The sequence below is a fragment of the Jaculus jaculus genome, chromosome 10 (assembly GCF_020740685.1).
Source record: "Jaculus jaculus isolate mJacJac1 chromosome 10, mJacJac1.mat.Y.cur, whole genome shotgun sequence".
Classification (NCBI taxonomy): domain Eukaryota; kingdom Metazoa; phylum Chordata; class Mammalia; order Rodentia; family Dipodidae; genus Jaculus; species Jaculus jaculus.
In genome coordinates this window covers 107,728,618-107,752,030 of record NC_059111.1, presented here as the reverse complement: position 1 = coordinate 107,752,030, position 23,413 = coordinate 107,728,618, and the positions used below count along the sequence as shown (strand labels likewise).

Genomic DNA, 23,413 nt, shown 5'->3' with positions numbered 1-23,413 from the left:
TAACCAACTGCTCTCTGATTGAATTTGAGACCTACTCCATGGAAAGAAATTCATGTCTGGTATTAAAAACCTAGTAAAAAAAAATCTATGACTTTGGAGGCTATAGGCCCTCATCAGGATGCTAGTACTATGTTTTGATAAATAAATACCTTTTATGTGTGTCAAATTTCCTCCTTAATATTTATGTGTACTCATGCCCATGTATGACAGTTCCTCTCACCTTTGGTTAGAGAAGCCTGTTTGTATATTTGGCAGTAACTACCGAGGACTTTCAAAACTCATCAGAGTGCTGAGAATAAGTGACTGTTACATACTCAGCACAACATATATAACCCCCTCTAAGGCTTAGGAAACATTGCAGAATAGGGTATAGAAAGAATAAAAGAGCAAAAGAATGGTAAGGAGTACTTTGGAACACTGTCTTCTGGACATAAAGGGGGCATTGTATTCATGCACTCACAGCAACTTTCACTACTTGCATAAGACCTGCACAAGATTAGGCCCATGAACAACCCACCATGGGTGATGAAGGAGGGCATGAGGACACTGTCTTTCCTTGAGGAGTTATTGTCAGTTTATGGTTCCCAGGGGAGTAGGAGACATTTTTCTGCAATGATTTGGCCATGGTAAATTATATGTGACCTGATAAATAGTTCCTCACTGATGCTAATGCAGGCAACATTAATTAAACTCAGTGGGACATGCATGCACACACAATTAAAAACAAAGATATCAAAGTAGAAGAGGGACTCGTTGGGAGAAGGGATTCAGCAGGAGGGAGCGGAGAGCGGAGGTAAGAGAAAGCAATGGGAATACTATGATAAAATATGTTTTGTTTATATAAATAAAATATCAAAAATGAAATGATCTGAAAATTAAAAAGAGCTATTGAGGTTTATTTTGGTAATCACAACATTCTTAAATGTTTGGGGGTTAGCCATCCAAAAAAGAATGGGTTTAATTAGAGGAAACTATCTTTGGCATAGTCAATCAATTGTCCATTTGGTTCCCAGTGGAGGTCTCCAAGAATCCCCAGGACTATGGGCTCACAGCCAAGTTTCCCTTGCAGACTGGGGTGATCTCTAACTCTAGGAGTATCCAAAGCCCAGCCAGTGAGCTCCGCAGACTGTCGCTGTGGTGTGCACTTGTCTCCACTGAGTTACATGGCTGCTGGTTGGTGAATACCCTGAGAAGATGGGAAACTACAAAGGTTTTGTATACAGATGAAGTGACCGGCTACAAGGTCTAGTTTTAAGGTTTCCAGAATGCCCTTGTAACTGTCTCCAAGCACAAAACGTTCCCAGTCAGCACTCCCGTTTAAAGTACAAATAGCCTTATGAGTGTTAACACTTTACCGGGTGATCAAAGCCTTTATGGTTCTACTTGAGAAGGGTCTGTGAGAGTAGTTTTTGATGAGGTTAGACAGGAGGATTTTTGTTGTTGTTGGGGAATAGACTACTCATGCATCATTGTCAGAGCAGAAGAGATCCATCTTCAGAGACATGCTTGCGTCTACCGCAAGTTCAGTGAGACTGTAGCCCATGTCAGTGTGACTTATAAATTCAACCATGTACTCAAGCAAAAGAAACATAGGGAAAAACAAGTATGACAGAGCTAGGGATAGCTAGAGAAGCAAAGAGTGTACTGATAGATGGGAAGGAAGAGGGTGAAGACAAAGGGGAGAGTAAGAGGAACAGGAAAGAGAAAGAAGCAGAATTTAAGTAGCATGGGTGATTTGCTTTGTACTGTTTCTGTGTTCCCAACTGGCAGCCCATATCACCCGAGATGGGTTAGCTCCACACAGGGGAAAGAGCTGGCTGATCTGGCTTCTTGGGCCACATGGGATCTGAATGTGGACCTCTTATGTGGATGAGTGAAATGTACGTGTCTCAGTGTTCTCATTTTCATACAGCCTGGCCCCAGCAAAGGTCTTCCAAAGGGATTCTTTTCGTATTCTTGTAGAAAAACAAACTCTGCTAAATGAATTGAAAGATGGCTTTTCAAAAGTAACTTAATTATAGGCAATTTTCACCTGACACATTACTCCATTCCAGATAGTATAACTAGATGATACAATGATTTCTAGTTAATTGCTAGCTATTTTCTGAACAGAGACAGTTAACTATTGAATGGCTGGAGCAAGATTTTGCCCCTTACTGTAGTTTTTTTCCAAAGAAGAAAAAGGAAAAAAAAAAAGTTAGTAATATATCACATGAAGAATAGAAAATATAAATAAGCAAGCACAAGTTGCAAAAACTAGCCAGCATTTTCACCATTATGAAAAAAAGAAAAAAAATTAGGGCTGGGGAGATGGCTCAGTGGGCAATAGCACTTGCTGTACAAGAATGTGGACCTGAGTTCAATCCCCAGAACCAAGGCAAAAAACCGGGCATGACTACTCAGGCCTGGCACCCCAGCACTGAGATCTATGAGCATCCTTCTGGTTTAGAGTAGAGAGCTTTGTCTGTCCTAAGCAAGCTCCACTATCACCAGTAACAGGGTCTTCTTGCCAAAGCTCTGTTCTGAGGAGGACGGCTTGGGCTCCCTGCTCAGCCAATTTAACAGAAAAGCAGGAGCTCTAGGGTGAGTGAGAGACTCTGTCTCAAGGAAATAAGACAGATATCGAGGAGGCCACCCAGGACCGTCCTCTGGCCTCTGCATGTGAATACTGGCCACACACACATCTGCACACAAATGCTTATACATCACACATAGACACATGCACATACATACCACACACACTGTGTACACACACCAAAACATTTTTTTTCAAATCCCAGTTAACATTTTGATATGCATTTTCACAGTTTGTTTTGCTCACTTCTGTGTGTGCATGTTAATTTTTTAAAATTGTTTTTGTTTATTTTTATTTATTTATTTGAGAGCAACAGACAGAGAAAGAGGCAGGCAGAAAGAGAGAGAGAGAGAGAGAGAGAGAGAGAGAGAGAGAGAGAGAGGGCACATCAGGACCTCCAGCCACTCCAAACGAACTCCAGACATGTGCGCCCCCTTCTGCATCTGGCTTACGTGGGTCTTGGAGAATTGAACCTGAGTCCTTTGGCTTTGCAGGCAAGCATTTAACTGCTAAGCCATCTCTCCAGCCCTTAATTTTTGATTTCATATAAGCACATAACTGGGTTAGGTGTGACAGGTTGGAACCTGCTTCATTCACTTAGCAGAAACATTGCAACCTTCCTTCTGCCCCCACATCCACTAGCATAGACCAATACTGTGAAAGGAAGGCCAGAGAAGGGTCTTGTTTAGCATTCTTTGTTTAGCGTGCTGACTTGTTGCAGAGAGGAGTTGTTTGGCTGCAGCACCAGTAGGAGGCTGGGCCACAGGAAGTGCTGTGTAGGTACAGGGCAGGGAGGCCCAGGGCTGACAGAAGAGGCCTCAGCAAGATCTTGTTGGTGCCTGAAGGAGTTTGCTCAGCAGGGGCAAAGCTTGCTCTTAACTGAACACTATCACCTCTCAAAGTCAAGGACCTACTTGTCTAGACCCAGAAGGATGCTCGCAAATGATGTTCAAATATACTTCCAGCTTCTAATTTTTAGGTCTACTTTTTGTTAAAACCACAAATGTAAATACATCCCAATAAAATGCTAGTGAGAGAATATTTATGTGTCTTTTGTGAAGCCTGTCAGGATCATGTCAAAGGAAACCCACAGGCCTCATTTATGTTTACATCTGATTCTGACTAAACTGAGAGGTAGGTGCCCCTCATGAATGTTGCCTATTAACCCCCAGAGGGTTGGTGTGAGCTGCTGTGTTTAACCTAACTGACCAGAAATAAGGGGACCATGATTTGCTTTCAATTGTTACTTACAGAAATGGAATGTCTCAGGCATTAGTGCTTACTTGATTGCATTCAGGCATTACTTTGGCAAGGGAATGGACTGCATTAAATTAGCATCAAGCACAATGAATGGTAATTGCAAGACTGTCATTTCTACAAGTGCAAAATTAATGTGTTCTGTGAGCCCATTCTTTTGTGCACCACAGGAAAATCACAGAACCATGTTGTTCTGAGCAGAAAAATACAGTGTAATAGCACTGTTAATGTGCAATGGTATTATTCAGCAATAGTGTTCCTTTCCACCTTTGTTGTTGTCACCTCATGCTCATTCTTCAAGCCCTGTCTGATCTAATTTGTATGCTCACATTCTAGCCTTGCCAGACAGTAGCTGGGATGTACAAGTGAATGTTGTGGAACAATTCCTCCTTAGGTGTAACATCTTGTGTGAATAATGCCAGCACAAACAACCCTCAGTGTCTTCATGAGAGCATGAATGGGTACTTATGTAAAGCTTCTTAGTAAGAGATGCACCAACTGCTTACGGAAACCTCAGCTCAAATGCTATATATTCATTTGTAAAGAGAAGGGTAGTTTACAGGCATTTCATTGAGGCCCAGGAGAAGTGCCAGCTGCTGTTCTCGTCACTTTCTTGCTTACATATGGGAAATTAAACTTCAGACCAACCGACTGAATTTCTTCCAGTCACATAGGATCACAGGGTGTACCTGGGTGAAACCATGCATATGCACCAAGCTCTTGCATTCTGTTCTTTGCTGTGGAATCTATTGGAGGTTCAAGACTAGCATAATATAATTTATTCATGTCTATCTGCATATTTCTTTCAACCAATAATGCTATAGAACTGAATGTTGCAAGATGAAAGAGCAAAGAAACCTGAGATTATAATAATAATAAACTCAAGAATATAATAATAAAAAGTAAAGAGTACCAGTGTCCTCACAGGTTAAAGTCGGCTGAGAACCCACTGACAAAGGTGTCTGGAGTACAAGTCATAACAACGACAGTGACGAGAATGACTGACCAGAGGGTGTAGCTTTCAAGGGTATGGCTTGAGTTCAGTCTTAGGATTGGCTGATTCATGTCAGCAAGTGATTAGCTGATTCTTGGTGATGCTGCTGTAGGAGGCTTAGTCTGAGTCCCCCTCAGAGGCCATTCACTTTTCACTCATCACTAAGATAGAATGAGGCTCTTGGATTTTCCATGTTTCCATCAGTGCTGGAATCCGGGACTTGTTATACCATGCTCAAAGCTTCTCTTGTCTTATTAAACCACAAAGATCAGGGAATGATTTGGGAAACTTTCCTACCTAAAGTAGGTAAAGAATTCCCGTCCCCTCATCCTTATGACAAAACCCACCTGTTTGCAGTTGAAGAAACACTACATAGATAATTTGGACTTAAACATAGGTTTAAAAATAGGACTGAAAATGTAAAGGGTTTCTGCCTTACCTTTGTTGCAAAATGTCCCATCATATGCGGTGTTAGAGCAATCACAGGCGTAACCATGGTATTTCTCTATACATTTGCCTCCATTTTCACAGTTGGTTCCATAGCTCGTACAGTGGCCCGAGCAACCTGATTTAAAGCCGGATGTGACCTTTGCTCTTTCTTCCAGGTCAAGTGTCACCCCATTCATCCTCAAGGAGCGGATGCAGCCCAGGAAGCCCTGCTGGCCTCCAGCGCCACCTGGGCAGGACAGAAGGGACAGAGTTCAGATGGGTTAACCTCTGTGAAGTCTGTTTCTGTTCATCGTGTGAACGCTTGCCACAGGAGAGGAGCTGCTAAGTCCTGTCACTTTCAAGTTGGTCCTGTCTCCACAGACACAGTTGAAGCTTTCCCCTCAGGCGATCATGCCTAATTAAAAGAACTTAGTCTTCCAAGAAACAACACATTTGCCACAGAAACAAAATATTTGGAGATATGCAAAATCGTATAATCTGGACTCCCATGGAAAAGAGGTTTATAGAAATCTCGAGTTTCTTTGCTCTTTAATCTCACCACATTCAGTTCTATAGCATTATCGGTTGAATGAAATATAAAGGCAGGCAGACATGAATACATTAGCATAGTTAACAAGTCAATTGATTGGAAGGCATAAATCCATCTGCAATGTGATTGTATGTTTAGATCTTGTCTCATGAAATGCTTTGAAGTTCACAATAAGGGTACTTGGGGCATCTTGTCTGGGATTGTTGGAAGTTTCCATTGATATTTTACACTGAGGTCAGGTATGTCATAATTATTACTAGGTCAGGCTAGACTTCACTGTTTTTCTCTCAATGTCATCTCATGACTTATAGTATGAAATGCATGTTCACCGTGATTCCTGGAGTAGGTTAGAGGGTTAGACTGAGATTCATGAGCATGGAGGTAGCCTTAACACCATTTGTCGAAGGACTCATTGGAGCATATGTCACAAGTGGACTTAATTGTGTCTGTAATATCCTCAACTATGCTTTCAAAGCAGCTGGTGGTGAAGGAGGTACTCAAATTTATACATATGTATGTGTCTAAAAGTAGCAACTTTTCTGAAAATCAACCCAAAATGAATAATAGGCACAACTATAGGAAGTAACATCTGATGGAGATTCAGAAAACAAGTTACTGCTACATAAAAATAAATCCCTTTATTCTTTATTTGACAGCTGTGCACTAGGCATTCTGTGAAGCACCTGAAATATGTTATTTAACTGAGCCTTACATGAATCTGCCAATGGAGGTATTATTATCATTATCCCCATTGCACAGATAAGGAAAGGGAGGTCAAGGAAATTAGAAAGTTCGGTGACTTGAAGGAGTCACAGCTCCCAAGCAGTCAAGGCATATCAGACTGTTACATTCCCGAGTTGATGATCTTAATTGACTAGTGATGTCCACCTAATATAGAGACAGAGAATTTGGTTCAAGGATCCCATAGATGCTACATGGTTCTGAGATACAGATGTGGATGTCTTTAAAGGTGGTGCAGTCCATATGCAGAATGTATACTCTCCATGACATACATAGCATGGAAATATCAGAGAGAGAAAGGAGCCCAGTGTGTCTGGGAGAAGAGTGGAAAGTAGAAAAGGCATTGACATGAGCAAAGCACATCGATATATATGTAGAAAATGTCACAATGAAAGAAATCATTTTGTGTGTGTTCTAAGAATGTTAAAAATAACCCTCATAGCTGGCTAAAAAAATAATCCATGATGTCTGGTCAAACACTACTCTCTCTACTCTCTCTCTCTCTCTCTCTCTCTCTGTATATGTAGGAGATAAGCAGTTAAGTCAGTACGCCAAGAAGAGTGTTTTCAGGAATGCAGTATAGCATTACTTGGAGGGCTTGAATGGACAAAATGACACAAGAAGTGCAAATTCTCTTTCTTCTTGAGCTCAGACATCCATCTTTTCTAGCCCTCAGAACTGACACCTCCCATTCTTGCACTTTGGAATTTGGTCTGAATTATGCCACCGATTTTCCTGTTTCTCATACTTGTAGACAGCAGAACCCTGGATTTCTCACCTTCAATAATCTCATGATCCAATTACTTAATGTATCTCCTCTGAACTATGTAAAAAGTGGAGTCAGTAGAATTGCTTGGATAAGAGTGTCAGGGTGGGGATAGAGTCCAGTCACTTAGTCTGTTACCCTGGGTGAAAGTTCACAACTCAATGGCTTTACCAGGCAGGGCCAGTGGCTCAAAGGCTACCGTTGAAGATGGATTGATGGATCAGCATCGGCTTATGCCTGTGTGTTCTTATCAATGAAGTGGCAAATGAATCCTCTTATTGTGTTTTCCAACCCGTACCTTGTAGTCCTCTCATTGGATAGTGTATTGATTTGAATTTTGATTCTCTAGGGAGCATTTTATTTTTATAAACTACTTGAATAGAGGATTAATGGAAGAGAGCGCAATGCCCTTTGGATCAAAGCTATGGGATAGTAGATGGCAAAAGAAGCTATTGAAAACAAGCACTTAGTAGGATTTCTCCTCCTGCCATCTGCTTGTCAGGCAGGCACCACACCTCTGTGCTGAACAGAATTATGTGCTCTGTCTGGTCTGGAAGAATTTCATCCATTGATCCTTCTTTGTGTGTGAGAATTTCAATTTTCCTCCTATCATTTTAGCCTCACAGGCTTTTGTTCTTGCAATAAGGGCTTTCTAAAGAACCTTTCATTAAACACACACACACACACACACACACACACACCTATTTGAATTTTCATCACTGGCCAACTAAGACAATTAAATCCTATCAAAATATGCTGAACATTTTAAATCATTCTTTGTAGATTAACCCCTCTTTTTGCTTGCAATGTAGGTGTTTTTGTTGTGAAAATCATACACAGTACTAATAAGTAAAATACAAGAGAGAAGTGGGAAGTTATTAGATATGACTACGTTTACTCGGGAACCTTTCCTAATTTCATCTATGAACATGCATATACTTATAAAAACATAAATGAAATGAAGAAATGGGTTCATAACACACATTGTCCTCAGATTTGCTTTCCACACTTAATGCATCCTGACAACTTGCACAACAAAAACATCCTGCTAAATATTCGTACAACACGGTCTTCCATACAGATGTTATCACTCACTTTGCCTTTCCACTCCCAGAAGGTGTTTAAGCTTTCCCCTAGGTTCATCGTCTAGGACGTGGTAATAGTATGATCCTTGTAAGCACCTTGGTACACTTGTCCAGTTTTTCCTGGCGATTACTTAATTGCACTTTGGAGCGTATCTGTTGACATTGTAAAGGCATAGAAAATATATTTTTCTTGAAGAAGTATGTACCAATTTAAACTTCACTAAAATGGGATGAGAATGAGCACTTTGTCCACCTAATGCTAATTGTGGGTTCTACCCTCTCGAATATATGTCAGTTCAATGAAATGGGAGGAAATTCACTGTTTCAGTTACTTAAAGTTATTATTTTTGTTTTCCTTGTTGTAATTTTTAAAAATTTTTGCTTTATGTTCTTTGCCTTTTGAAGGGAATAGAAGCTGCTTTTTTTTGTTTTTTGGTTTTTTGAGGTAGGGTCTCACTCTGGCTCAGACTGACCTGGTATTCACTATGGAGTTTCAGGCTGGCCTCAAACTCACAGCGATCCTCCTACCTCTGCCTCCTGAGTGCTGGGATTAAAGGCGTGTGCCACCATGCCTGGCAGAAGCTGCATTTTTATTGATTGATAATAGTACTTTGAATTTTAATTGTTTGCTATGAATTTTTTAAACTATATACCTTTAGTTTGTGTCTTTTAAGTTGTATATGATGCTTTTTGAATGGTTATGAAGTCACATACATTTATTTAGGTATTTTCTGCCTTTTTTATTAGAATTATAAGACCTGTAATATAAATTAATATTATTCAATTATAAATAGTTTGCAAATTCTTTTAAATTTTTACTTCTCTTAATATTTTAATCTTTATAATATCCGGGGTACATTTTAATTGGGAAAGATTCCTATTTAATATGTGGAAAGCTTGAGGAGATTTTAAAAAGCGACTAAGTGAATGCTAATATGACAAAGAAAGGACATTTAAAAGGAGCAAAGTAGCAAGGCAAATAAATCCAGCTGGGTCTCTGCCTCTGTCTTGGGTCTTTCCAAGGTCCCACATCCAAATCTCTCCTTCCACGTTTGTGCTGGTGTTTGTGTGTCCCTCCCAGTCGGGACTGATGACTGCTCCAGTTGACATTAAATCGTTTAGTTTCTCTCAGCCTTGGTTTTCCCACCCATGGAAAAGAAGGGCCGAACTGGATGAGGTGTCCACTTCCTCCAGCTCTGCGTTGCTCTGGCTCAGGGTCCAGGGCTCACATTTGTGCGCATGCGTGTCCCTGTCTGTTCTTCAGAAAACTCTGCTCTCCTTTTCCTTTCCTTTGTTGGCAATGCTGACGTTCCCTCCTTTTTAACTAGCTAGAACGTGTGGAAATCGTTTTCTTTTTCCCTTCCTTTCTTCCCTCCCTCCCTTCTTCCTCTCTCCTTCCTTCCATGCTTCCCTCCCTCCCTTCTTCCTCCTTCCTACCTTCTTTCCTTTCCTCTTTCCTTCCTTCCTTCATTCTCTCCCTCCTCCTCCTTCTTTCCTTTTTTTCTTTCTTTCTCCTCCCCTTATGGCACTGGGATTGAACACAAGGACTTGTGCATGCCAGGCAAGCACTTTACTACTGAGTTATATGTCCCCATCCCCTTAGCCACAGCATGTGACTATAATCTAATTTGTATTTGTTCAGTCATTAAATTAAATTAGTTTTAAAAAATTCCTTCTTCTTAATATATAAAACAGATGAGTGAAATGCCATTTCTCTCTAAACTGAGTTAAACTCTTTTCTTTCTTAGGTGGCCTCCTAATTTATTTAAATAAATCAGTGAGCTGGAAAGTACTTTTCCTGATCTACTTGATATGAAGAAAAATCTTTTATCCTGAAAATAGTTATTATATTTTATGCAAAAGATGTTAATGTACCAGAAGTAGGGAAAGTTATTTGGGTTCAACTTACTGCTTTGTAGAAATCTTTCTTGGTGGCAAATGTCAGAAATTTAAATTACAGGTCTTCAAGCAAAAATGCTACTTAACCTTTGGTAATTAGAAAATCAACACATTGTCATTGGAAAGAGCCCCCCGCCATGCAAGGGCTTCATGTACACCAGTCAGTGATAATTATCTGAGGTGAGATGTGGGTTTAATCTGTATATCACTTTCACCTGAAATGCTATGCAAGTATTACAATTAAAGATTAATTATGAAAGTGATGTAACTACCTATAATGAGCAATAAAGCCATCACATGCAGAGAACATTGGGGAAACATAATCAAACACTGACTCAAACAAAGAAGAGCTTAGCAGTGTTCTAAGGTGATAGCTTTGATCTGGAACACCTCTGCCTGGTCAGACTGGCCACCCATTGACCATTTTTGAAATGCCTTTGTGAAAAAAATATCTTATTTGTTTATTATTTATTTATTTGAGCGAGAGAGAGGCAGAAAGAAAGAGAATGGGCATGTCAGGGCCTCTTGCCACTTCAAATGAACTCCAGACACATGAACCACCTTGTGCATCTGGCTTATTTGGGTACTGGAGAATTGAACCTGGGTCTTTTGGCTTCCCAGGCAAATGCCTTAACCACTGAGACATCTCTCCAGAAATTGAAATGTTTTTCTAAAAATCATTTCACTTTTTAAATTTGTTTTAGAGAGAGAGAGCAAGAAGAGAGAGAGAGAGAAAGAGAGAGAGAGAGAGAGAGAGAGAGAGAGAGAGAGAGAGAGAGAGAATAGGCATGCCAAAACCTCTATCCACTGCAAATGAGTGCCAGATACATGTGTCACCTTGTGCATATGGCTTTATGTGGAAAATGGGGAATCAAACCTGGGTCTTTTGGCTTCCCTGGCAAGTGCATTAACCACTAAGCCCTTTCTCCAGCCCTGAAATGCTTTTTATGTCTACTTCAATACTGAGAAAAGCCTCTTACCTTGTAGAGAGTACAATCTTTTTGGAGGAGGGAGAAATTTAACAACGAAGTCAATAAATCTATCATGCATTAAAAGGTCATGATCATTAAGAGGAAAATAAAGTCAAGTAGGGTTCTGTGGGATCTGATTTTTTAGTGGGAACAGTTTAAAGTAGGCTAGTAGCAATGGACCCCATCAAGAAAGGGACAGAAACAGAACAGATTTAAGTGTCCATGCAGAGAAGCCTATGGCAGAGGTAATGGGGTATGCCCCTGCAATTGGGGAGGCAGGTGGGAAGGGGAAGGGAGAGACGAGAACAGCTGCAGGGTGACCAGGAGAGCAAACCCACTGATCATTTTACAGCTTTGTAAAGTGCTAAAAAGAGCATTTTAGAATGGTGAATGAGGACATTGTTCTTGCCTGCAAGCCAACACTAATACTATCACAAACAGTTATACTATCATGCTGGGCATGGGAGGCAGCAACAGGGATGAAGAAAGCATGTGGTTGTGGAGTTCTGTTTGCACACTGGATTTTCAGCTCACTGCCCATGCAATTATCCCAGGTTCTCCTTGGGTCTTAACCTTCTTACATGTATTCAGTATAACAATATGCATGCAGCAGGGCCTGTCGAGAAAAGGTAATACTATCTGTCTTTGCATTGAAGCCAAACTAATGGTAGGTGCTATGACTGTTACTAGAACTGAGTGTAAGCACATTCTATAGAAGCACAAGGATGCAATAAGTTAAAAGTGGTTAAGATGGTTGAGGTACACAAATCTGAAGCCAGAGGGATCATCAGCATTATAGGTTGTAGGGTTTTTAAAGGGGTGGTGGTGGTTAAGGTTCGATGGGCCATGAAGTTGAGAACCTAATTGAAGCTAAGGATAGAGGCCATAGAAGAAAACAATCTCATCGACACATTAATCTGGCTTTCTATCCTCCAGGACTATATGAAAGTAAATCTCTGTAGTTCAAACCACCAAATATGTGGCATTTTGTTTTGGTAGCAGCATCACTAGAAGACAGCTAGTGAAGAGTAAACATGCAGCTGGGCTGCCCAGGCCTGTCTGAAGGAATGACTTTGGAACCCATCTTCCAACTATGCTGCTTCTGTGGAGAGCAAAGAGTTCAGAGGGGTGTTTTTGCTGCCTTGTTTGCTATGGAGGACAATTTCTGGATTGTGAGAGCTGTGAGCTGGCAGAAACGCCCTTTAGCTTATCACTGGCATAGTATGAAAAATTAATGAGAAATAGTTATGACTTCCCTGTCCAGGTGACCCTTACCGTCTTGGCTTTTTGTATAGCAGCCACACCTGTCCCAAATAGGTTAAGGGGGAGAAGTTGTTACGCTTTTTGATAGGCCACCCAGAACTACGGATGTGGTCCTTTTATTTTTCCTGTTCTATATGCTGCCATTGTAGCTTAGGTCTAATTGTCAATTTGAGCCCATCAGATACCTGTGGTGTCAGTGCAAGTGGGTGAAATAAAATCCTGGTTATCTGATTAAGTGTGGACACCAAAATGGTTTCAGACTTAAGCAGTGGAGGGAGTTCAAGGAAATTTGTCCCTATTCTTCAGCACACAGCTACATGATTGACAAGTGTTGATTGGTGATGCCTCTGTGAGATATATATTGAAAGCTGTGCAGGAACTAGGTTTGAGAATTGCTTTTTCAGATAATGATCACGAGTGCTCATTCATCACTTCATTCAATAGAATGGATGCTTTAAGTTCATTATTCCTCCATGGATTTCTTATGTCCTCAGATAAGAGGCACATAGAAGATGGGGCTCCAAACCATTAAACTAGAAGGAAATTTTAAAATACTGGAAGAATTCCAAGTTTCCAACAGAAGAAAGCCATCACAAGAATCTAAATGTAAATTGTTCTCTGACGAGGATGGAGTTAAGAGGTTCTGGAAGCAGGGCAAGCATGATAAAGTATTAGCTATCTCTCAACTAGTATTAATCAAATGCTAGTGGCGCCAGGCACAATCCTGGACTTCCGCATATTTCAACCCTCAGAGATGAGTAGTATTAGGGTCCCTGTTTTATAGATGAGGAGCTGAGGCCAAGAGAGTTAATTTGGTCAATGTCGTAAAGCTGGTCAGTGGCCAGTTTCATAGCGGGGCTGCTTGCATTCTGGAAACACTGTAGCTATAGTGGCTCTCTGCACTTAGGCCTTGAGTTATACAAGGCTTTGAGGAGCAGCTGACCCAACAAGCTGTATTATTGAGTTGGAGGAAATTGGGCTTTTTTATGTGACTGCCAGCCAAGCTTAGCTCAGAGAGAATTCCTAAGACTCCAGCCTTAAACTGGCTTATAAATCCATTTAATAAACCTTGGCTTTACATGAACTCAAGCTGCCATGAAAGACGAAAAATGAAGAGTAAGTGGAGGAAAATTAGGAGGTATTTATGTCACCAGAGGAGAGGATTTCATGAAAAAGAACTAGTAAATAAACTGTCTCATGAACTGTCTTTAAAGAGTGGAAAGGTGTACCACCCAGGTGAGAAAGAAGGATTGCCATCAGTTCAAGGCCACCCTGAGACTACATAGTGACTTCCAGGTCAGCCTGGACTAGAGACTAGACCTCAAAAAACAAAACAAAACAAACAAACAAACAAACAAACAAACAAACAAACAAACAAACAAACAAGAAGAAAGCTGACTGAGCACCGGCATTTATTGCTCTCTACTTCCCCTCTGCTGTGACACTACACTTACTCTGCAATAATGGACTCACACACTGGACTTGTAAGCTAAAATAGATTCTTTCCTTCCCTAAGTTGGTCTGCTCAGGCACTTGTTCACAGCAATGAGAAAGTAACTGGTACACAAGGTCACCGATGGCTTTACCATTCTTAGAGCCAAAGGACACCTTTCCACTCTTTAAAGACAGTTCATGAGACTGCGTTTATTTACTAGTTCCTTTTCATAAAATCCTCTCCTCTGTTGATATAAATGCCTCCTAATTTTCCTCCACTTACTCTTCATTTTTCGTCTTCATCAAGAGAGGCTTTTTCCTGTTTACCTCTTAAACGTTACCATTCTATAGAATCAAACTGCAGCTCTCTTACTCTTCTCTTTTTATTCCTTACTCCTAGATGTTTTTATTCAAATAAGTCTTCATTCTGTCATAGTTAATACTTCTATCCCTTTTTATTTTATACCCTTACCTGGTCACCAGAATTGTATTAGGCAATTACAATGAGTGGGCTAGAAGGAATAGAGCTCCAGATGGACCTCTGTATACAGGAGAAAGGTCAGTAAAATGAGAAATTGAGCCAGACAGAGTTGTCTATTATGATAAGTCCGAACAGACTATCCCCGCATGTCTGGGATTAGCAGAATTTAGGAAGAAACTTGTCTCAGACAATCTGGGCATGACATATTGATGAAGCAAAATTGTATTCTCCATGCTCAGCAGGAACCCATGGACCTGATATTTAGCTAATATAAAAGAAAATAATGCATACTTTTGTGATGTATCACCTGAGGGAAGGATTGGAGAGAACTGATATCCCATTGGGGTTGGGAACTTTTTTTATTGGTGTATATCATTAAAACCAGTGATGGGTTTCTCAGAGACAATTTCATACAAGCATATGACATAGTTTGAATTCATTCACCCCACTCCTTTCTCCTGCTTTCCTTCCCACTATCTCATTCATTCCTCCAGACAGTATCATTTCAACTTTCATGTCATATATTTGAACATGATTTTGTGTAGTGAGACAAAATCTAGGCTCTGCAAATGAGATACAACATGTGATATTTGTCTTACTGAGTCCTCATGTTTTGCTTAATATCATGGGCTCCAATTGCATCCATTTTCCTATAAATGACATAGTTTGATTCTTTGTAAAATGGCTGGAAAAAAATCTCCATTGTGTATATATTCCACATTTTCATTATCCATTCATCTGTTGATGAGCACTTAGACTGTTTCCACAACTTGGCTATTATGAACAGTGCTGCAATAAACATAGAAGTGCAAATATCACTGTGGTGTGTTGACTCAGAGTCCTTCGGGCAGGTTCTGAGGACTGTCCAGCTGGGTCATGTGGTACTATTTAAAAACCCGGAATTCTTTCCATGGTCCCAGGCTGATGTGGCTTGTTCACATATCTGTCTCACTTTCAAAGCTCACCAGCTAGGAGCTTTGTTATACAGCTGTCTGCATCACATGAAGGAATTATGTAGCTAAGTTTATTCTTCCTTTATGACTTTTAAATGTCTCTTCAGGTATCCCAAACACAGCTATGACAGGCTCTGTGGGGACTCTTGCCCTTCTTAACATTAATTGACTTTTTGGCCCAGGTGACAAGTGTAATGAATTGACTAGCAACCAGGTCATATCAACATTTTCTTGGTGGGATTTTGCCACAGGTGACTGAACTGATAAATTAACTTGAAAAAAAAAATCCAGAGAGAATGTCTAAGGTGGTACACATCCTCAAAGTTACTTAAATGCTCTTTCTTTCTAGTTAGTAGATAAAAAGTTGCTAATTTCCTAAAATATGGGTATTATTAGATTGAAAATTTAAAAATTCAACTACAAAGTTGGGGATATGGCTCAGCAGGTAAAGCACTTGGAGTGTGAACATGAGGGCCTGATCCATTCTGGATCTGATTTCTCAAAACCAGCAGAAATATCTGGAAATGGCCACACATGCCTGTAACCCCAGTCCTGTGGAGAGTGAAGACCACAGAGCCACTGGGGATCACTGGTCAGTCAGTATGAAAATAGCAGCTCTGGATTCAGCGAGAGACTGTATCAAGGAGACACACAGACAATGTTTTCCTCTGGCCTCTGTCGGCATGGACACATGCGTGCAACACGTACCATACCACATGCACTACACATATGTACACACACACAAAAACCTCAACTAGCCCTGAAAATAAGTATTGCTTTGAAGTAATTTTAGTTTAATTTGGAATATATTAAGAATAACAATACTGATAGAGAAGATAGATTTAATCCAACTCTTTCATTCTTGTTAAGATGTATTTGTGTATTTGAGAGAGATAGGGAGAGAGAACTAGATAGAGAAAGAGAAGAGAAAGAATGGGCTTGTCAGGACCTCTGCAAACCAGTTCCAGAGTCATGTGTCCCTCTGTACATCTCGATTTATGTGGGTATTGAGGAATGAAATCCTGGTTGTCAAGCTTTGCAAGCAAGTGCCTTTAACTGCTGAGCCATCTCTCCAGCCCTGGATCCAACTTTTTCATAGGTTAACTTTCTGCTATTTGAATGGTCTTCTCTGTGCCTTCCTTTCCCATGTATAGGGATATTATGTCAAGAGAAATCTACATCCTTTTTAATCTAGCACAGTGAGGGCTGGAAGAGAAAGGAGAATGACTTTTTATCATTTCAGACAGATCTGAATTTAGCTCATTTCCTTCTTTTCTCCTTTCTTCCATCCATCAACCTGCTCTGCTTATCTTTTCCAACAAACTTGAGCTTAGAGAGACCTTCCTTCCTTCTTTTTTCCTTCCCTCTCTCCCTCCCTTCCTACCTTTCTTTCTTCCTTTCCTTCATCTCTCCCTCCCTTTCTTCTTTTTCACAGTTATAAATTCCCTAAATGATGAAATAATTTTATATTATTCTAAAGTGACAACCATAAAGTTGTTGACATTGGAGAAGCTCTGAGAGATGTCCCTGGCTACACTCTGATTTTGTAGCTGAGAACCATGGGATTATGAGCTCAAGGGAGAGGGACATGGAGCAACATTTAGCTCCTGAGCCTTTTCCTGTTTTGGAGAGGATAAGAGGTCTAGTTTGGACACTTACTTTTAAAAAGATCTCCATTAAGACCCATCATAGGCTTTTTTACTTTTACTTTTGCTTTGTGATGGTTCTTAAAACCAAAGGAGAAAGTGTTGATTGCCTTTGAATTACTCACCAACAAACAGCTGGCTGTAGAGTTCTAGGCGAGTGTGACCTTCAGTTGGGGCCTTGCGGATCTGCTGGGGCAGTCGATCCACCTGGAGACTGGCCTGTTTGACATTCCTCTCTGCAGTGACCCGATGCCACTGGTCATCATTGAGAGGGGAAGGCGACCGCACCACAATCTCCACTGGTCCATTTCCAACATCAAATGAAAAGGACACTTCTGCAGCAGCTGGAGGAGCAGCAAGTGTGAAAGATGTATGAGTATATTGCTCCCAGACACCAAATAGCGGTGAATTAGGGAAAACAAAGGAAGAAAAATAATCTAACAGTCACTGCTATAAAGGTCCATGACAAAAACATTGAAGGAAGGAAACAGCGATTCACTAATGACCATTTCTAACCAAGGGGGGAATAAATTTCTACTGGGGGAGCGGGAAATCTATGTACAAAGTATGCATTTATTTCTTTATTTAATTTTTAGGAGACTTCAAAGAAGTTATCATCATTCTCTCTTTCCAGATAAGGAAACACAAGCCTGGAGAAGTTAAATTGGTGATCAGATGAATGTGTCAAGTATTTCACGTGAGCAAGTCAGTGGATACAGGATGTGAAACTAGTTTTGCCAAATTTCAGACCTTAAGATCTTGCGATATCACCTGCCAGTGGCCTCTCCAATGCTCCCAAGCAGTGATTGATGTGTGGTCACACGGGGAGCTTTTGAGACATCTGAATACAGTGCCTGGAGTAAGTAAGCATTGGTATTTCCAAAAGCTCCCCAGAAAAATGTTCCCATGTAGAGTAGAAGTTAGACCTGCTTCTGCCTTGGAGTAGAAGCTAGGGGACCTATGAATTACTTAGGGGATCGTGGTGACTATCATCTTGTTTGGACTTCCATGGCCTATGCGGAGGTTGCGCAGCATTCCTGCAGCAAAATCCACTTCTGCATCATCTTTCAAACCTTGGCTGGTCTCCTGCTCACAGCCTCCCCTTCAGCACTGACCACAAATCACTCATGTTTTCAGGGACGTCCTTTGTCCAGTCTGTTCTGTAATAAATCACCTACCAACAATAGGCGAATGGATTTGGTGGTTACCTTGTCAACTTTAGTTACCAGCAGCCTTTTTATTTCACATTTTAGGCCACCCAGTGCTTTATAAATATATTTTTAATGCATGTTTTTTCTCAGGACTGGCAGGAGAGGCAGCTTTCTGCTGAAGTAGCATATACTCCCTGTCTCCCTTAGGCTTGGTGAATTCTCTCAACATTAAAGATATGGTACACTAGCGAGTTTCCTGGCTTTGCTTATAGAGATATCCATGCTCTATCCATCAAAAAGCCTTCTGCCTAATCTCTAAGCAGTTTAATTAAATAGCTGTCATTTTTTTTTTCCTAGGGCTAATGGAAAATTTGGTTTCTTTAGGCTTGTACTATTTTTGAGACAGTGTCTCAAGCAATCAAACTTCTAATTTAAAAAAAACCACAGTGGGCCAGATTCTCTCAGGACCTCCTCTGTTCTCTGCCTCTGTGTCTGGGCCCTTGGTAAGCTGCATTAACTTTATTGAGCTACAGGGGTATTAGACACAGAGCTCAATTTAATCAACCTAATTGTACCAAGGATTTTTGATCCTTCGTGTCATTAGAAAGAGAACTTTAATTTTAATACCTGTAGTGATTCCACACACATTACAGTGAAACACTTCATCCAAATGAGGAGGCCTTGCCTCCAGGGTCACCAGGATGGGACTTAACTTGCAAACCATTGACTTCCCTCACAGTTGCCATGGCAACAGGATCCAAACACAGGTAGACTATTGTGCAATCGCAGACTGAGTCTCCTCAGCAGCTCTGATAGTCAATAGGTGGGATGAGGAGGGTGGCCTTGGCTTGAGAGTAAATTTGTTCTGTTCTCATCATGGGGCATGTTAGCAGATGCATTCTCAGATGCAAGTTGTCAGAACAGAAAGAGAACAAGGGCTTCTGGGCTAAGTAAGAAAGATTGTTTCGTTTTTAAAGGCATCAGCTGCAATCAGGGAAATAGAATTTAGGGATAAATTGAGTTTAACCCTGAGGTTTGACTTGAAGGGACACATGCTGATATAATTTCTTCTGCCACTGTCCTATGATGAATCTTTGTCCAGAGCTTTAAACTGTCACCATTTGGAGAAATTCTGAGCACCAGCCATCACTAGAAAATGCATGCATGTTTCCTTTCACATGAGCCCCTTGTGTCTTCTCTTGTCCCCCAACAATGCTTTGTTCTAGAAAATGAATGAAAATTGCCAAAGCCTGGCTGTTTCTCAGAGCCTTTCACTGCCCTGAATGCACCAAGAGGTACTCAAGGTCAAAGGACCTTCACGACCAACTTCCGTTCCCAGGAGCCTCTCTCCTGGTTGTGCTGAAGAAAGCTCAGTAATCCTGCTTCTATTCTGGTGCTTCCTAAGGAAGGGGTCACAAGGCTTGATGCGAGAAGGGTCCAGATCCTTTCTCTCAGGCACTTAATGCCAGCTTCTCTGACATTGTTGAGGGACTCCTTTGAGAAATACCTTCTCCCAGACCGGCAGCCAGCATGTTTTAAGAGCTTCTCAAGTTCAGCATGTGGCTGATTGCTCTTGGCCTTCTGGGTGAGAGCAACTGACATTTTAAAAGAGATAATTATAGCAGTAGTCCATGAGTGAATAAAGGGAGGCAGCACAGAGACGCCCGAGCCAATGACACTGTCTTCCCTTAATGTGCGTCTCTACTTGGAGACTGACGTGCTGCCCCGTTGGCTGCAGGGGAGGGCTTTCTTAAACACCAATGATGCTGCTATATTCAGAAACAAGCATTTGAGAACTGAGTGTGTATAATGTGGCTCACTGGAAAGAGCACGATAGCAGCTGTGAATGGTCGCCTTTCCAGTGGTGTTAGGGGCGAGAAGGGGCTGAGAGTTACTCCATTTGCAACAAGTTATGAAGCTGGCAGAAGAGATCCAAGACTCATACACTCAGGACTCATGGCCACAACATAGTAGGCAAGGAGAGTTTCATGTCCATATGTCTTTCCCGTGACCTCAAAGCCCAAAGGGGGTGAAAAGAAGCAACCTAGTGGGAGGGGCCACACATGCAGAGAGCTGGCTGCCCATCTGAAGACCCTTGAACTCACAAAACTCTGATCTTTTAAATGTGCTATTAGCAAACCTGCTCAGTTTTTGCCTGGGAGTGAGAAGCTGTCTCTAGCATCCTGGTCAGAAGAAATCTAACCTCTGACTTAGCAGAACACACCACCTCTATCTCCTAAGGATGTTAGGCCTGAACATATCCCTAAAGAGGTGGGAATAAAGCTGTCCCTGCCCCCTGCTCAGAAGATAAAGCAGTGATGGGAGAAACCATGGAAAACTGCCTCCTCAAATTTCTTACTCCCATGCCTCTTGGCTCGACTTTGCCCAAGAATGGAATTGTCTTCCGGTTCATCTGTCAGTGGTGAGGGTAGTACCCTTCCAGACCTGGAGGGTGAGTCTGCCTCTTGTTGACACACATGGCCATTCCACAGTCCTTGCCAGGATCTCGTTTAGGATGGAACATGTTATTCTCCCCTGGTCAATGAGATATGACTGGAGTCTTTTGGTGGACTTTCTGGGGAAGGTTTCTTAGCTCATAAGAGACATGAGGAAGAGAAAGTCTCTTTTCCTATCCTTGATATTAGATAAGAGGTTGTGGTTGCTAATCTTGCTGGAATCATCTCACAAATATCAGACATATTTAAGAGACCAAAGAGGGCATAGGGATTTCCTCAAGCCCATGCAAACAATGTCCAGTTAAAATTCTTCCTGGAGTCATCTACCTCAGGACTTCCATGAGATAGCACATATTGTTTTACTGTGATTGCCAGGATACTGACTGACAGAGGGCATGGCTTGGACATTGGTTCTTGTGAGCTCGGATCTTAGCTTTAACCTGAAGAGTTTTGGACCTTATTTACTGATGTTTGAAAACAAAGACTATACCTGTAGCTTCCCAAGAACTTTTGTGTCCAAAAGTTTGATCGAAATCACTGGAATAGATAAAATCACAATACTCTATGACAATTCAAAGAGAAACAACAACAACAACAACAACAACAAAATGAAACAGCTAGTTTTCATGGCAGTTTCAGATACTGAATCCTTACAGCAAGAAAACAGAAACATTGAAAGAAGTGCCCACAGTGGCATATGGGCAGGAAAAAATTAGTATAGATAGGAGAAAGTGCTGGTGAATAAACTGGACCCTGACTTCTGAGCCTCTTGTAACAGAGAACAGACCAAAACCATGGACAGCTCCTGCTCTTCCCCACTGCACCATGCAGGTCTGATGCCAGCAGGTGGCGCTGTCCGTGCTGATTCCAGCTCATGCATCCTCAAGCAAATCACTACAGGCTTAATAGCTGACCAGAGGGTAGACTTTTGGGCTCTGTGTTATCCCAGCAGGTAAGAAAACATTCAGACATTAGATGCAAAGTGTCAGCTGGAAGTGGCAGGACATGGCTGGCTACTCCCCACAGAACAGAGTAAAAGACAAGAAAAGGTGCACATTGTGAACATGAAGAGCAGCCCGGGCCCCCACTGGGCAGACCTGGGAGCGATTTGTTTCTTCTATTCTAAAATAAACTTCAAGAGGTGATTGTTTCTAAAGGGGACTTCTGTAGAAAACCTCACTTCACTCCTACAATAAAACGAATCGTCGGTACAATAGACATTTCAGCATCACTCCTCAGTGGGCAGTGCTGTGAATATCATTTATTTCTTTTCTCTCTGAAGACAAAATAATTTATATAACATGAGAGACTCATGAGATGAGACAGGAAGGCTGAAAGCCAGGAAAGTGTGGGGATCAGAGAAATGAAGGGAGGGAGAGAAATGACCCAGATACCTGTGTGCGTTCCTAAGGCCAGGTACTCCACCTGTGTGCTAGATGCCCATGCTACTTCCTGCTCAAGTTCACCACCCTAGTGATTTTCCCCTCTCCCTAACATAGCTCCAGTGATTGGATATCTACAGGTATATTGTACGCGAACATGTTGATGCATCTCTAATGTTAATCTTAACTACCCCATCACACAAACCTCTCTTGTATTTGTTGCATTGGCTTCATTTCTCCCCTTTCTTGCTAAATTCCTTAGAAGAATGTCTGGTTCTTGGCATATCCCTTTCTTCTCTCCTTAGTCTTGAAACTGCAGTATGTAAGGTTTCTTCCTTTCCCAGATTTGATGCTGTCCCTACCTCAAGGCCATATTGATTGCACTTCCTTTTACCTATATAACTCAATGGCCCTCCTTTATTTCTCTGGTCACAAAATTCCTCTCCTAAACATTCTGTGTCAAACAGCAAACTCTTCTCTTGGCTTCCCTTTTCTCTTTATCCTGATTATAAAAAAATAGTATAACAAAATCTGAAATAATATGTGTATAAATGCCTTTAGCTTCCATAAGGCAGAGGTTTTTCTATATTGGATTTTGTTCTCTCTTCAGAGTCTAGAATGAGGTCAGTAATAGACTGCACACTTCACAGGTTGTGAATGGATGAAGGAATGAACAAATTAATTAGAGGTGACCAGTTACTGTATAGATGCTCTGAAGGGGGAAATCCACTCATTCCCAAAGTCACCAAACTATTTGGAATGCCATCTTGTATTCCACAAGCATCTTTCCAAGGGCACAATTAACTCAGTGGACATTTTCACAGTCGAGAATCCAGACACATTAGTCATGTCTGTTTGAAACAAATTCTCCCCAGTGTTGTCCCCACACACTTGAGGTTTGCAGAGCAATGACTTGCCCAACACGAATGCACATGCTCAGCAGTGGAAGTGAAAGCTGAATCTATCCACTGGCTTTGGCTCATGGTTTGTTTTTTTTTTTTCCCATTCTACTTTTAGGAACCAAGAACTTGGATCATAATTACATTTCTCAACTTTAGTTTGCATAAGCAACTTCCCAGGGAACATGCTCAAAACAAACATTCCTGGGCTTGTCTTGCAGAGTCTGGCACTGTCAGCGTGAGGACTCTACAGTCTGCATTTTGTTAATGCCAACTGATTCTGATGCGAGCGGTTTCAGGACCTGATCCTACTTTAAGAAATACTAGGAGCCAGACATGGTGGTGCAGGCTTTTCATCTCAGCAATCGGGGGGGCAGAGGTAGGAGGACTGCTGTGAGTTCAAGGCTAGCCTGGGACTACAGAGTGAGCTCCAGATCAGCCTAGGCTAGAATGAAACCCTACTTTGGGAACAAAAAACAAA

General features: G+C 41.3%; 1 protein-coding gene across 1 annotated transcript in view; it reads right to left on the bottom strand.

Annotated features, from left to right (window-relative positions):
• The window catches only part of Cntnap2 (contactin associated protein 2), a 1,990,154-nt gene that overhangs the window by 208,577 nt on the left and 1,758,164 nt on the right, over positions 1-23,413 (bottom strand). The window contains exons 17-18 of the mRNA XM_004661135.3: positions 17,170-17,388; positions 5,266-5,502 (exon numbers count right to left, since the gene is read on the bottom strand). Of these exons, the coding sequence (XP_004661192.1) occupies positions 5,266-5,502; positions 17,170-17,388 (456 nt within the window). The remainder of the gene's footprint in view (positions 1-5,265; positions 5,503-17,169; positions 17,389-23,413) is intronic.